Raw genomic sequence first — 14,059 nt, 5'->3', positions numbered from 1 at the left:
GATATAAAGCAGATTGAGCTGATGACATGGTTTGTAGTAACTTCTGAATTCAGATAAAACATCAATGCCAATGCTTTATCTAATAATTGCTACGAATTATGATAAATTCCTGTTTGTGAAGGTATATCCAAGCTTAACTATGGCCTGAGAATGTGCAGCATAAGCCATTACAAGGTTAAGCGATGTATCACCATTTTGTCCATTGATGACCATTCATTGAACCTTGTTGCTATCGAACCGACAATAGAATAGACATTCTTTAAATGGTTTCTATTTATGGCTTAACCCCAGTTGAATCTGCTGATAAACTTTGTAGTGTTATTATAGAATCTTATACATTTTTGCTGTTATGTAAAGTAACCTAAATTTCTCCAAGCAATTAGTTTTGCTAATTTCAGTGCAGCAAGATGATTCAATAATTCAAACGGAACTTTTTGCAGATTCATCTCGAATACATACCTTTATGTTTTTGTTACCTTTACACTTGCGTCAACATAGAGTATTATTTTTGAGTCATGGTATGACTTTTAAACATTTCAATCAATATATCAAGTTAATCAACACGACTATCTAAAATATTTGTCCCTTATACATAAAACTCAAAATGAAATAACGATACACTTATCTACAGATAATTATCAAATCCCTATCAATGAATCAAAATCAATATTGAACAAATTAAAGTGCTGTAAAATGTCATCAACTGACACATGTATATTAATTAAACAGAAGTGTGTACAAAAACCTCGTCTTAAGACATAACTTTAACTCCAAATAAAATGTTTTTCGCTTTAAATGGCAACAAGAAAATGCTTTCAGGCTGTATTCAAGAAACATCTCTAACTCGTCATATATTCAGTAAATCCATAAACAGGATATTTGTTTTTGCCATACAACCGTAGACAACTTCCTCTTTACGTGAATCCAATCTTTTAAGATACCAGAAAAAGTGCATTGTTATATAGTTTGGTACAAACCGACACCCGTTGAATGTGCTTGTTAGGTAAGTGAAAATAACCACAGGTGACCATCTTCTAGTTTTGTGTTGATTGTATTCCTGTATTACGTTGTTGAAATTTCTCCATTACTGCTGTTTTATCATTACATGATTACAGCTTGACCATCGGCAAAACTGCGGTACATGCATAGGAACTGGCAATAATTAAGTTGAGCTTGATACGACGGTATTATTATATTTTTATTCGTATAAAAAATGGATCTAAACGTTAGTCTTCTGTTATTGCTGTTGTGTGCGCCATTGGTTTCGATGGGCAAGTATTCAAAGTTCCGCATTAAATATCTATGTATATGCTCATATTAATTTGATATTGATATTTAGATTTCAGGCTCGTCCTTGCGTCAACGGAACCGCCGAGCTATTTCACGTTTAATGATTTACAAATGTGCACTGGCTAGTATAAGGGCATTCGAAATGCATTTTGTACTGAACAGTAAGAATGTTTGTATTTATGTTTGGTTTTCTAAAGATAAGTCAACGATAAGCTGCATCCGGCCTGCCAACTTAATCGTTTAGCAGACCAAAAATAAACACAAAACTTTTACATAAAAAATGATTGTTTGTTTCAGTTTTATCTGCAATTCATTTCCTTCAGTGTGTTATAGAAATTGTGGAACACAGAGCGAATGATTCAGTTAAACATATAATATATGAGCCAGATGACGATGATGATGATGATGATGATGATGATGATGATGATGATGATGATGATCAAAATACTTCGTTTGAAGATCATTGCACTCATCACTGTCAAATTGGCATTGGCGACTCCGTTCTATATCAATCATTTTCTAATCAACAATTGAGAATTTTGTTTCAATATCGCTCATCCGCGCCTCAACAAAAGAAACCTTTTTTTTACTATTTTACGTCAATTTCAATTTTGTCGATTTCTACTCTAAGTTTAAAGAGTCTAATTTAGATGGCACTTAATTTGTTCATCACATAAGTAACTTAAATTGAGACTCACGACAGTTGGCTGTCGGCATGGTTGGACTTTCAGCCGAATATGGGACGGACAGAGGGGAAGCCGTCGCCGATAGCGGTAATTGCACGTACTGGAATACCGACCGACGGCGGGGTTTGCTGGGACATATACTCGAGATGAGGGGTCATGTACTGCCCACCATAGGGGGATGATACTGGACAGATTCCCGGCGGTGGTGTAGCCGTTGCGGACACCTCTGACGCTACAGTTCGAGAAGGCGTATGTCTTGTCCGTCATTATTAGACATTTGTCGGGCTGATCGGCTGTTGATCACAGTGACGGCTCTTCATTAGAACGCTTTTTACTCTTGGTCATAATGCACCAGTCAATTGTAACCACGGCCCCACCAGGTCCGGGGTATACCGGGGATAGCAGGGGAAATGGGCCGTGTTTTTACCTTTCAGGTGGCCCCGCAGTGCCGGGTGAATGCAGTGGTTTTGTCTTCATGCAACATATAGCAGGGAATGGGCCTGATCTAAGCTCCCTGGGGTCCGGGGCCATTTGGCGGGGATTTTACCATCAGTTCGCCCCGCAGGGCGGGGATTTTACCCGGGGTTGGCATGACCGAAAGTCAAAGTCCCCGCAATCCCCGGACCTGGGGGCCGTGGTTACAATTGACTGGTGCATAATTGGGACTGTTGATAATAGTGACCAAAAGATCAGCAATCATGACAACACAGCTGTTTTGCAACGAAGACCCAACATAAAGCCAACACCGGCTCTGAAAATCCGCTCCCATTGTGCTCACAAGTGATTTATACATGACATATAAATAACATGTACGTTTAAATATAAATATGCCGGAGTTCCTCTATTAGTCCATTTTGTCTTATTTTTACTAACCCAGAACAAAACACGTATCAGTTATCACTACATAATTCTAACATGCATATACCATACATACATGTGGTACACAAAACTGTATATCATAAAGAACTTTCAAACTTATCAGTTCAAGTTTTAAGTTGATAAACATCTACATGTTCTTCCGGAATTTTTTGCTATTGATATAATCAAATCAAGAAGCAATGATATTTGCTTTCAGCTAACAACAAACACAAAATCAAAAATCTTAATTAATACTTTTTGCTGATCAAAACATTCGTATACCAATTTTCAGACAGTAACTCGAAAAAATATTCATAGTCGCGTTCCACCTTAATCCAAATTACAACAATAATATCGTTTATAAAATTATTTTATAAATTAAAATCCGTTCGTTCAGTCACTCAAACGTTCCGAAGCTGAATGATTATTAAGCGCCTAAAACAACTCATACAGAACTTACAACACGCCACCTACTGGACATAACATTACAATAATATAGTTTATAACATTATTTTAAATCCGTACAGTCAGTCAAACACCCCGAAACTAAATGACTATTTAGCGCCCTCAACAACTCTTGCAGAACTAACAATACGCCACCTACTGGACATAACAACAAATCAAGAAAAAAAATAAAAATAAGTTCATAATTTCAAACGTAGAAAGTTATATTGCTTGTCTTGAACAGGGTATCAATGAAGATTGTATTAACCACTTAAATTTATTTATAAAAAAATCACGGAGCACTAATTTACCAGGTCTATGATTATATTTAACGGGTTCCCTTTGCGCATGCAGTTACATCTGTTTACAACTATATTGGTATACTTACACATACATACATTCGATATAAGGTTATACAATCGTATACTAATAACTAAATAACCAGGCTGTGTGTGTTACTATCAGAGGGAAGAAATAATGTAGATATGTTTAAAAGGAAAATACTTCTATGATTATCTAGCAGGTTTATGTGTTTAAATGCCGGGTGGGTTTTCAAAATGATTCATTACAATAGCTTAAAATTTCCCTAATTGACGAAGAGTTTGTTCATTGTTTTCATTCAGTTAAGGCTACAGATCGCCGTCAATTATATCTTGGGCAGTAACCTAATAATGAGTTCATGCCGACGGCTATTTAATAAAATACTCTATTATTACTGTATTTAAATTTCTTTTGGTGGACTAGCTGACCATAAATTCAACTTTCAGGTTGAGTTGGTATTTAAACACAAACCTGTCAAATATTCAGTGAAGACGGATACTTATCACCCGTACCCTTTGTTGCAGGACTCCGTGCGTTGACCGCGACCTGTTCAGTCAAACGAATCGATACCAGAAACATCGCTGCAGATAAATTGTCAGTATACTTATAACCAGTTAGAAAACATCGGAATAAAATCTTGGTTTTGCAAAAAAGCTTATTTTCAAAATGGATACAAGGATTTGTTTGCTGCTGTTGTTCACGATTTCTCAATGCATCGCTCTGGGTATGTATATATTGATATAACATTCATGTACTTAGATCTCGGATTGTCGCTCTGGGTATGTATATATTGATATAACATTCATGTACTTAGATCTCGGATTGGTGTAAATATAAGTTCACTTGTATTTATAAGTAATGGTCGGATGCTATAATTAATAATAACTTAAATGACATAACGTTCATTTAATAGCTAATGAACACATTATATATTGAATATTGCGATACAAACAATATAATAACAAAAAACGTTTTGTGTAGTCATGGATTAATTCTAGTTTGATGAAGGTGTTAACACATGTTTGTTATTTGTTAAATTCAAACTAATTCTTGACAATCAAACTCATAATTACAACGATAAAATTTTGTTGGTAAGATTTACTAAATATCGATTTAATTTTACCAGAAAAGAAGAATTCACATTAAGGTAAACAATACTACTTTCTATAACACTATACACTGCGAAATTTGCTTTCCGTTTAATGGTGACGTCACACTAGGTTTGATTACGTCATAGTTTGTAGCATGTTCATGACGTCATGTTTAATTACATGAAGTGATGAAGAAGGTTATAAGAATGGTGTTCATGAAATGAAGTGAAAATATCACATTTTCTTTTAACAACTAAAACGAAAACAACATTACCTTGATTTAGATAAATAGTAATTATTAAAACAAAATGTATGAAATAAACGTTTAAAGCTGCACTCTCACAGATTAAACGGTTTGGCAACTTTTTTTTCTATTTTCTGTCCTGGAACGAGCCATTTTTTGCGAAAATCAATGGAAACCAGCTATAGAAGACCGCTGACAAAAATAGATCGCCAATTTTTATATCTAAATTGAAGAAACTGTTGTTTTATGCATTTTTTTTTAAACTTTCAGTAACGGTTTAAGCCATAAAACATTAATTTTTTGAGCGGAAATATAAAAATCTGCGATCTGATTTTAAGTTTGCAAATATTCTCGCAAAAATTTGCTCTCTCCAAAACAAAACATAAATAAGTTGTAAAAACGCTATATCTGTGAGATTGCAGCTATAATTTGCTGGAAAATTACTATTATGCACTTCTAGTTTGTTATTTCATTGTTTACAAACATTCGTTTTCCTCTTTCGATGTAAATAAAAAACACATTTTTATTAAAATAAATCTTTATCACAATTTATAATTGAGAAGTAAACAACGTATGACTTGTTCAAAATTACAAACATGCGGTGAGATATTGTTTTATTACACACGTGTTGTTTAGAAAATAGTTGATGGTTATAATAAAACGTATCATGTTATCAAACGTTGTGTAATAGGTTGGCATTAAGTAAATTCATAATCATTAAGAATGGGCGGATCGAGCGTAGCAAACAAGCCCTTCTTTATCATTAAGATATTGATTAAGATCATCTTATTGACTAAGAATACAACCTCATTTGTTAACACTTTGTCAACACAAAATCTGACGCAGTGAGCGTGTATCGGATGAGTGTAGTTGGCGGACCATTAAACACGCGCGAATTTTGAAATTCTTAACGGCACTATGTACGTGAAGTTAGCGGCCTAGCGGGGTGAAGTTAGCAGCCTGGCGGCCTAGCGGCCTAGCGGCCTAAAATGGTTTCCTATTTCAAAGCATGTATACATGCATTTTCTTCTAAAACAATGACATATTAACTGTTTTTATGCACAAATTAAAACTTTGAAACTATTAGCGATAATCAACATTTTTTTCTCTCCAAAAAGTCGATTGAGCAGTCAGCTATTTCAAAGCATTAAACATGCCTGATCTTCTAAAACAATGATGTATTTACTGTTTTTATGCACAAATTGTCACTCTGAAGCGTTTTTTATTTATTTTTTTTCCAAAAAAAGTCGATCGAGCACTTCAGCGGTCTAGCGGCCTAGCGGCGTGAAGTTAGCGGCCTGGCGGCCTAACGGCCTAACATGGTTTCATATTTCAAAGCATGTATAAATGCATTTTCTTCTAAAACAATGATATATTAACTGTTTGAATTCACAAATTAACACTTTGAAGCTATTAGCGATAATCAACATATTTTTTTTTCAAAAGCGTCGATTAAACAGTCAGCTATTTTAAAGCATTAAACATGCCTGTTCTTCTAAAACAATGATATATTTACTGTTTTTATGCACAAATTATCACTCTGAAGTGTTTTTCATTTTATTTCAAAAAAGTCGATCGAGCACTTCAGCGGCCTAGCGCCACAACTAAACATAATGGACATAATGGACACCTTTTCATTGAACTCGCATAGAAATCATTACGGCATATACCACGTGGTGTATACACAATAAGTGTATACACAATAAGTTATATATAAAAAGTTTTTATATTTAAAATAGGTAAATATTATTTGGGCATTCATAGAAAATAAAGATGTTCTGCACGCACGTCTACACTCACATATGTACACGGTGTTCAGAGAATGAAAATGCCCATGTATGCACGTCTACAATCGCATATGTACACGGTGTTCAGAGAATGAAAATGCCCATGTATGCACGTCTACAGTGGCATATGTGTACATGGAGTGCAGAGAAAGTAAATGTCCATGTACGCACGTCTACAGTGGCATATGTACACGGTGTGCAGAGAATGAAAATGCCCATGTTCGCACGTCTACAGTGGCATATGTTCACGGTGTGCAGAGAATGTGAATGTCCATGTACTCATGTCTACAGAGGCATATGTACACGGTGTTCAGAGAATGAAAATGTACATGTACGCACGTCTAAAGGCGCATATGTACACATTCTGCAGTGAATGTAAATGCCCATGTACGCAGGTCTACAGTGGCATATGTACACGGTGTTCAGGGAATGTAAATGCCCATGTACGCACGTCTACAGTCGCATATGTACACGGTGTGCAGAGAATGAAAATGCCCATGTATGCACGTCAACAGTGGCATATGTGTTCACGGTGTGCAGAGAAAGTAAATGTCCATGTACGCACGTCTACAGTGGCATATGTACACGGTGTGCTGAAAGAGTTAATGTCCATGTACGCACGTCTACAGTGGCATATGTACACGGTGTGCAGAGAAAGTAAATGTCCATATACGCACGTCTACAGTGGCATATGTACACGGTGTGCAGAGAATGAAAATGCCCATGTACGCACGGCAACAGTGAAATATGTACACGGTGTGCAGAGAACATAAATGTCCACGTATGCAGTTCTACAGTGGCATATGTACATGGTTTGCAGAGAATGTAAATGTTCATGTACGCACGTCTACAGTCGAATATGTACACAATGTTCATATAATGTAAATGCCCATGTACGCACGTCTACAGTGGCATATGTACACGGTTACCAGGGAATGTAAATGTCCATGTGCGCACGGCCACAGTGGCATATGTACACGGTGTGCAGAGAATGTGAATTTTTATTTACGCATTTCTACAGTCGCACATGTACACGGTGTGTAGAGAAGGTAAATGTCCATGTAGGCACGTTTACAGTGGCATATGTACACGGTGTGGAGAGAATGCAAATGCCCATGTTCGCACGGCTACAGTGGCATATGTACACGGCGTGCAGGGAATGTAAATGCCCATATACTCAGGTCTAAAGTGGCATATGTTCACGGTGTGCAGAGAATGTAAATGCCCATGTACGCACGTCTACAGTCGCATATGTACACAGTGTGCAGATAAAGTAAATTCCCATGTACGCACGTCTACAGTCGCATATGTACACGGTGTGCAGATAATGTAAATATCCATGTAGGCAGGTCTACAGTCACATATGTACACGGTGTGGAGAGAATGCAAATGCCCATGTCCGCACGTCTACAGAGGCATATGTACACGGTGTGCAGGGAATGCAGATGTCCATGTACGCACGTCTAAAGTGGCATATGTTCACGGTGTGCAGAAAATGTAAATGTTCATGTACGCACGTCTACAGTGGCATATGTACACGGTGTGCAGAGAATGTAAATTTCCATGTACGCAGGTCTACAGTGGCATATGTACACGGCGTGCAGAGAATATTAATGTCCATGTTCGCACCTCTACAGTGGCATATGTACACGTCGTGCAGGGAATGTAAATGTCCATGTACGCACGTCTACAGTGGCATATGTACACAATGTGCAGAGAATGTAAATTTCTATGTACGCAGGTCTACAGTGGCATTTGTACATGGTGTGCAGAGAGAGAGTAAATATCATGTACGCACGGCTACAGCGGCATATGCACACGGTGTGCAGAGAAAACTGAATGCCCATGTACGCACGTCTACAGTGGCATATGTATACGGTGTGCAGAGAAAGTAAATGTCCATGTATGCACGTCTACAGCGTCATACGCACACGGTTTGCAGAGAATGTAAATGTTCATGTACGCATGTCTACAGTCAAACATGTACACGGTATGCAGAGAATGTAAATGCCGATGTACACACGTCTACAGTCGCATATGTACACGGTGTGCAGGGAATTAAAATGTCCATGAACGCACGTCTACAATCGCATATGTACACGGTGTGGAGAGAACGTAAGTGTCCATGTACGCACATCTTCAGTGGCATATGTACACGGTGTGCAGAGAATGTAAATGTTCGTGTACGCGCGGCTACAGTCGCATATGTAAACGGTGTGTAAATATGTGCAGAGAATGTATAGAAAAGATCTTGTCCACGTTTGGAGATGTTATAATGGATGAAATGGGATGGGATAATAATCGATAAAATGTAGGCGTGAACCGTTTATGATGATTGTGTATTATAATAAAATTCCTGCATCACTTATTTTGACTTAATATATAATGCTGCACTCTCAAAGATTGGCAGTTTTCATAAAAAATGTTGTTGTTTTTTTGTATCAGAATCATCTGATTTAGGTATCAATCCCTTCAATTCAGTCAGATAAGGAAACTCACAATAGCACAAATCCAAATTGTATGAAAAACGGTCGAAAAGCTCTTTTAACGCGTAAGTAACGCGTTGAGCCATAAAACAGCTTATTTCGAAAGTAAATATGAAAAACTGCGCTCTGATCTTGTGTCAGCAGCCTTGTAGCTCAGGTTTCCAGACATTTACGCAAACATTGGGTCATTTTAAAACCAGAAATAAATTTGTCAAACGGTCAATTTGTGAAAGTGCAGCTTTAAGTGATTTAATTATGCATTGTATTTTTTATTAGTTTGTCGCTTTCTTTAGAAATGGAGGAATAAAAGGTGATAAAATACGTATTGCATGCCCATTTAATTTGGAATGTTGGATATTTGGTACATTTGCCAAAGAAATCGGAAATCATTTTGACCATTTGAATATACCATTCTGAATATTTCAAACGCTTGAATTGCAAAATTAAGAGAGAAGGGGTGGGGGGGGGGGGGGGAGAGCAACCGGGTATTCGAAATGAATACAGCAGCGCTTATAATGTCTCGCAAGATATAGTTAACTTTTATAACGACGCAGTAGAGTGTTCGCCTGCAGAGCGAGAAGTCGTATGTACGATCCGAGCCATATAGCACATAGCAATTTAAGAAGTCTGTTTCATTATGCAATGATGAATTATAATTTTACTATTTCAGAATGTTCCAGCTGTATGCACATGGATTTAGAATACATCAACATGCCGGAATATATCGAAAGTTTGCTGAACGATAATACGTCGTCGTTGGATTCTTTAAGGAACGAGTCATGTGCTAGTAACACAGCCCCGACAGAGACATGCGCAGTTGCTGGTCCTGGTCTCATTGATGCCTGTGCTAGTTTCACATTTACCGTGACATGTATGGGTTTTACAGCCGCTAATCTGCCGGGTATGTTATTAGCACCAGTCAATTAAAACCACGCCCCCCCCTCCTGTCTGTGGTATAACGGGGACTGTGACTTTCGGTCTTTGACTTTTCCCCGCCAAATGCCCCGCATCCCAGGGTCTCTAGGTAAGGCCCATTCCCCGCACAGACAAAACCACCGCATTCACCGGCAATGCGAGGCCACCTGGAAGGTAAAAACAAATTCCGCGACTATCTCCAGTTTAATCCAAGGCCGGGGGAGGGGGGAACGTGGTAACAACTGACTTCTGCATTAGCCTGAATTCTTGAATTAACACCTTGGAAATAAATGTTTATTCTGGGGTCCGTTGTATGAAAGGATCATTCAAAAACTGTAAGACTTTCACCACATCAACTTCTTTCATTTATCTAACTGCGTGTTCATCTTTATTATTGGCTGAAGCTGATTTCAAGCAAATAAACAACAAAATCATGAACATAATCACTTACCATTTAGCGATATTTTGGATAAGTGGTAAGTGATTAACTAGTTACGTAAATAGTTAACTACATAACTAACTAGTTATTGAAGTGATTAGTTAGTTACGTAACTAGTTAACCATTAAATCTATAAATAGCATTGTTTTGCTCCATTGCATTGATACACAGTCACGCTTTAGTTATCGTCATACTTCCCGAGCCGATGCGGAAGAAGGATTATGGTACATTACGGGTATTCCAAATATTACACAATATCTATTTATAGATAAGTGATAACTGCTTAACATTAACCACTTAACATTATGCTGGTAAAATAACCACTTAACATTAAGCTGGTAAAATGATACAAGAATGGCAGTTGTAGGCACTAACATGCATTTATTTCCCGTTAAGATCTTTTATTGATTGAAAAATTAATTAGTTACGTACCTAGTTAACCACATAACTAACTAGTTAATTAACTAGTTAGTTAGTTATATGGTTATCCTCTTCCAGGCTTAAAATAGAAGAAGGCCGTTTTAGGAACATTCCCCGACATTAAAGGAGATGTGATGTTTGTTCATTGAATGTCATTGAAGATGAATATCATTTTGTACTGATATGTAATAGATATAAACACTTAAAGATCATTATATAACTAGTTATTATCGAACACGACCTTGTATGTTAAAATTTATTACTCTTCTTAACTCTAAGAAGAAGTCGTTGTTATACAAACTGGCTATATTTACTATTAAGGCAAATCAGATCAGAGACAATATAAATAATATTACAGCGTAACTCAAACTGGATGTTATTGCTCTCTTCTTGTTGTTTCTTTTTGTTTGTATTCATGTTAATTTATATATCCTGTTGTGCATGCTATGATGATTGTTTTGATGATCATAAGCTGTATATGCTTGTATCTAATTAAAAGTTCTGTTCTGTTCTGTTCTGTTTTCTGGTGGCAGAAGTATGCCACCATAAATTTTGAATACGAGTGTCACTTTAATTAATCAGTCAAATTTCAGATACTGGGATGAAGATAACGGTAGTGACGCGTGAGTGCATCCCTCAGCCGGCAGACACCGAGGACACGTGCCGGAAGATTGATTCACTCTTAGACGCAGAGAATCAAACAGAGTTCCTAAGTTCACTGGAGTCACTGACCGAAGCGTTTGATTCCGTCGAATATAATGGCGACTACTGCACCACATCCACCGGTATTTTCCCTACTAGCAACAGCGTCACAGCCATGACCCCCAAGATAACCACGGAACCAACAAGCGGTTCATCGACGACAGGGTTCATGTCATCAGTCGCAGTTTTGGTGATTGCCTTGTATCTTGTGTAAATTCAGTACAGAAACTAATTCATGTGTAAGGGATTTCGAGCAGTTTGCCAGCATCACATTGTATGATAAGACGTTGTTGGGAGAACTTTAATTGTATTTGTTCGTTTGATTGTTCGTTTTAATTATATTTGAACAATAATATTTGTTAAAATACAGAATAAAATAACCGAATATGTTTTGTGTTACATGTTTTTGCATTCTTGTTACGAAAATAAATTAAGACAAAGTTTTGTGCTTCCAATTTCTTCTGAAAAAGGACACATAAATGTTCTCCAAAGTGATCATACATAAAAGTTCGTTGAATATAAATCCAGATAATAGAACATAAAAACAAAAACAAAAGAACACAATTCCTGCTTTTGTGGTTCTGTACAGGTTGCCAGCAAAATAGTGTATTTATAGACTTTATGGGGCGAGCTTCGCTGCTTGACACAAATATTGAATGATTAAGAATTCATTACGAGGAAAATTGGTCGTGCGGTATAAAAATACGTTTTGACTTCCTATTTTATTTCTGATGTATGTACATGTTAAAATGTTTTGTGTACCTGTAAATTCTGTAAATCTAAAACTACAACAGTTTCTTTAGTTTGTATCTTTCACTGTTTTAGAACGATATTATCTATAGATAGGCATAAAACTTAATGAATACAGTCGAAACCCGTTAGCTTGATATCGGTTGGTTCGATTTCCTCGTTGGCTCGAACTTGATGTCAAGGACCGATTTTGTTTAACACTTACAGGCTTTCCCGCTTGGCTCGGTATTCGCGAAGCTCGAAGTATTTTGGCCGGTTCCTTGAATATCGCACCAACGGGTTTCGACTGTACTTGTATTGAATGCTGAAGGGATATTCTCTGGTTTCATGTAAACAGACATTGTAAATAATGTGTTAATAATAAACACAATAATACAGAACAGGTAAAAAAGCCAAACATACACATATATACCCTGTTTGGGGGCACAAGGTAAGGGCCCATATGACACTGAACGAGAGATGCAAGCATCAAATCATGACAAACAGACCACACACGCATTGAAATAGTTTTATCGATAAATGATGGGAATAAGGCATTTCAACGATCAGCGCAACACGGGTTCAAGGGAAAACGAGTAATAAACATATACGTATATACCGCTGGTCATTTCAATAGCATAGTATCAGCAAATAACACCCCTTCAAATGATACTTACATTATAAAGGGTCACCTGGCATATACATTCACCATGTAGTTTAATGGACCTTAATGGAATTGTTAACCGAAAAGCTTATCTGTAGGTCGAATATTTAATTCTTAATGACGATTCCGTTTTGTACTTGTGTGTGTGCAATAACATCCTGTTCAGAAAAAAGATTAAAATGCTGTTGATATTTCACAAGTACCTGGATGACGCAGATGGAAAATGGTGTTTCGCAACCTTCTTGTTTACGTTCTTTTTGTTGACAAAGCATAAAGAAACTGAATTTCCACCGGTATCTTTGACATCACATATATAGAATCTGCATAACTATTTAACAATGGGTGTCATTTTACCGTCTGTCATTTTACAAAAAAAACTATCGTGTGAAAAGTTATTCAAAGGATTCAATTTTCAACTTTATTGTTTACTTCGCAGATATTCTTCGTTAGTTCTTTTCTTCGCTATTAAAGAATGGGTGTCATTTACCCTTTGTCATATTTTTACAAATAAACATGTCGTGTGGACAATGCCTATAATGGAAACTCAAACAGTTTTGTATTTACAGAACAATTATAATATATTTTTCAGCTAACTTTATAATGCCTCTTGGCACATCATATAGGTAATACTAAATGAATCTTCGCATGAAAAAAGTACAGATTTGGGCCATAACAGACCAAGAAATACGGCAGTTTCATTTGTTTTTTGTCCACCCTTCAGTTATTGAGATACTGTTCACCAGCGCTTCGTTTTGTTCGACGCAAAGTCACAGCATGAACGTAGATTCAAGCAGCATGTAGAATAGACCAAAAAAACCCACGTTGTTTCCGTCAATGATAACAAACATAAGTCGCATGCCCGTCGTTCACGCCTTTTTTTTAATGACTTATACTATCCCAATAACATTTTAAATATCTATTTCTGATCGTCCTTTAAAAAATGTTCCAAAAAATTAATTACTATGCATACCCTTTGTCGGCAA

The 14,059-nt window shown here is 36.9% G+C and overlaps 1 protein-coding gene across 1 annotated transcript; it reads left to right on the top strand.

Moving 5' to 3' along the window:
- Positions 1 to 4,217: 4,217 nt before the first annotated feature.
- LOC128242313 (uncharacterized) lies at positions 4,218 to 12,058 on the top strand. Its single transcript, XM_052959416.1, has 3 exons — positions 4,218 to 4,323; positions 9,878 to 10,108; positions 11,575 to 12,058. The coding sequence occupies exons 1-3, from the start codon at positions 4,266 to 4,268 to the stop codon at positions 11,895 to 11,897; spliced, it is 612 nt and encodes a 203-aa protein (XP_052815376.1). The 5' UTR covers positions 4,218 to 4,265; the 3' UTR covers positions 11,898 to 12,058.
- The last annotated feature ends 2,001 nt before the right edge of the window (positions 12,059 to 14,059 follow it).

The sequence above is a fragment of the Mya arenaria genome, chromosome 8, assembly GCF_026914265.1.
Source record: "Mya arenaria isolate MELC-2E11 chromosome 8, ASM2691426v1".
In the NCBI taxonomy this organism is placed as follows: Eukaryota; Metazoa; Mollusca; class Bivalvia; order Myida; family Myidae; genus Mya; species Mya arenaria.
Note: the sequence above shows the minus strand (reverse complement) of the source record. Positions and strands in the feature narration are given on the sequence as shown.

Bases quoted from the DNA above. Each gene is read 5' to 3' on its own strand.
- LOC128242313 (XM_052959416.1), top strand. From the start codon at position 4,266: ATGGATACAAGGATTTGTTTGCTGCTGTTGTTCACGATTTCTCAATGC. The intron at 4,324-9,877 runs GTATGTATATAT...TTACTATTTCAG, and splicing joins TTCTCAATGCATCGCTCTGG to AATGTTCCAGCTGTATGCAC. The intron at 10,109-11,574 runs GTATGTTATTAG...GTCAAATTTCAG, and splicing joins TACAGCCGCTAATCTGCCGG to ATACTGGGATGAAGATAACG.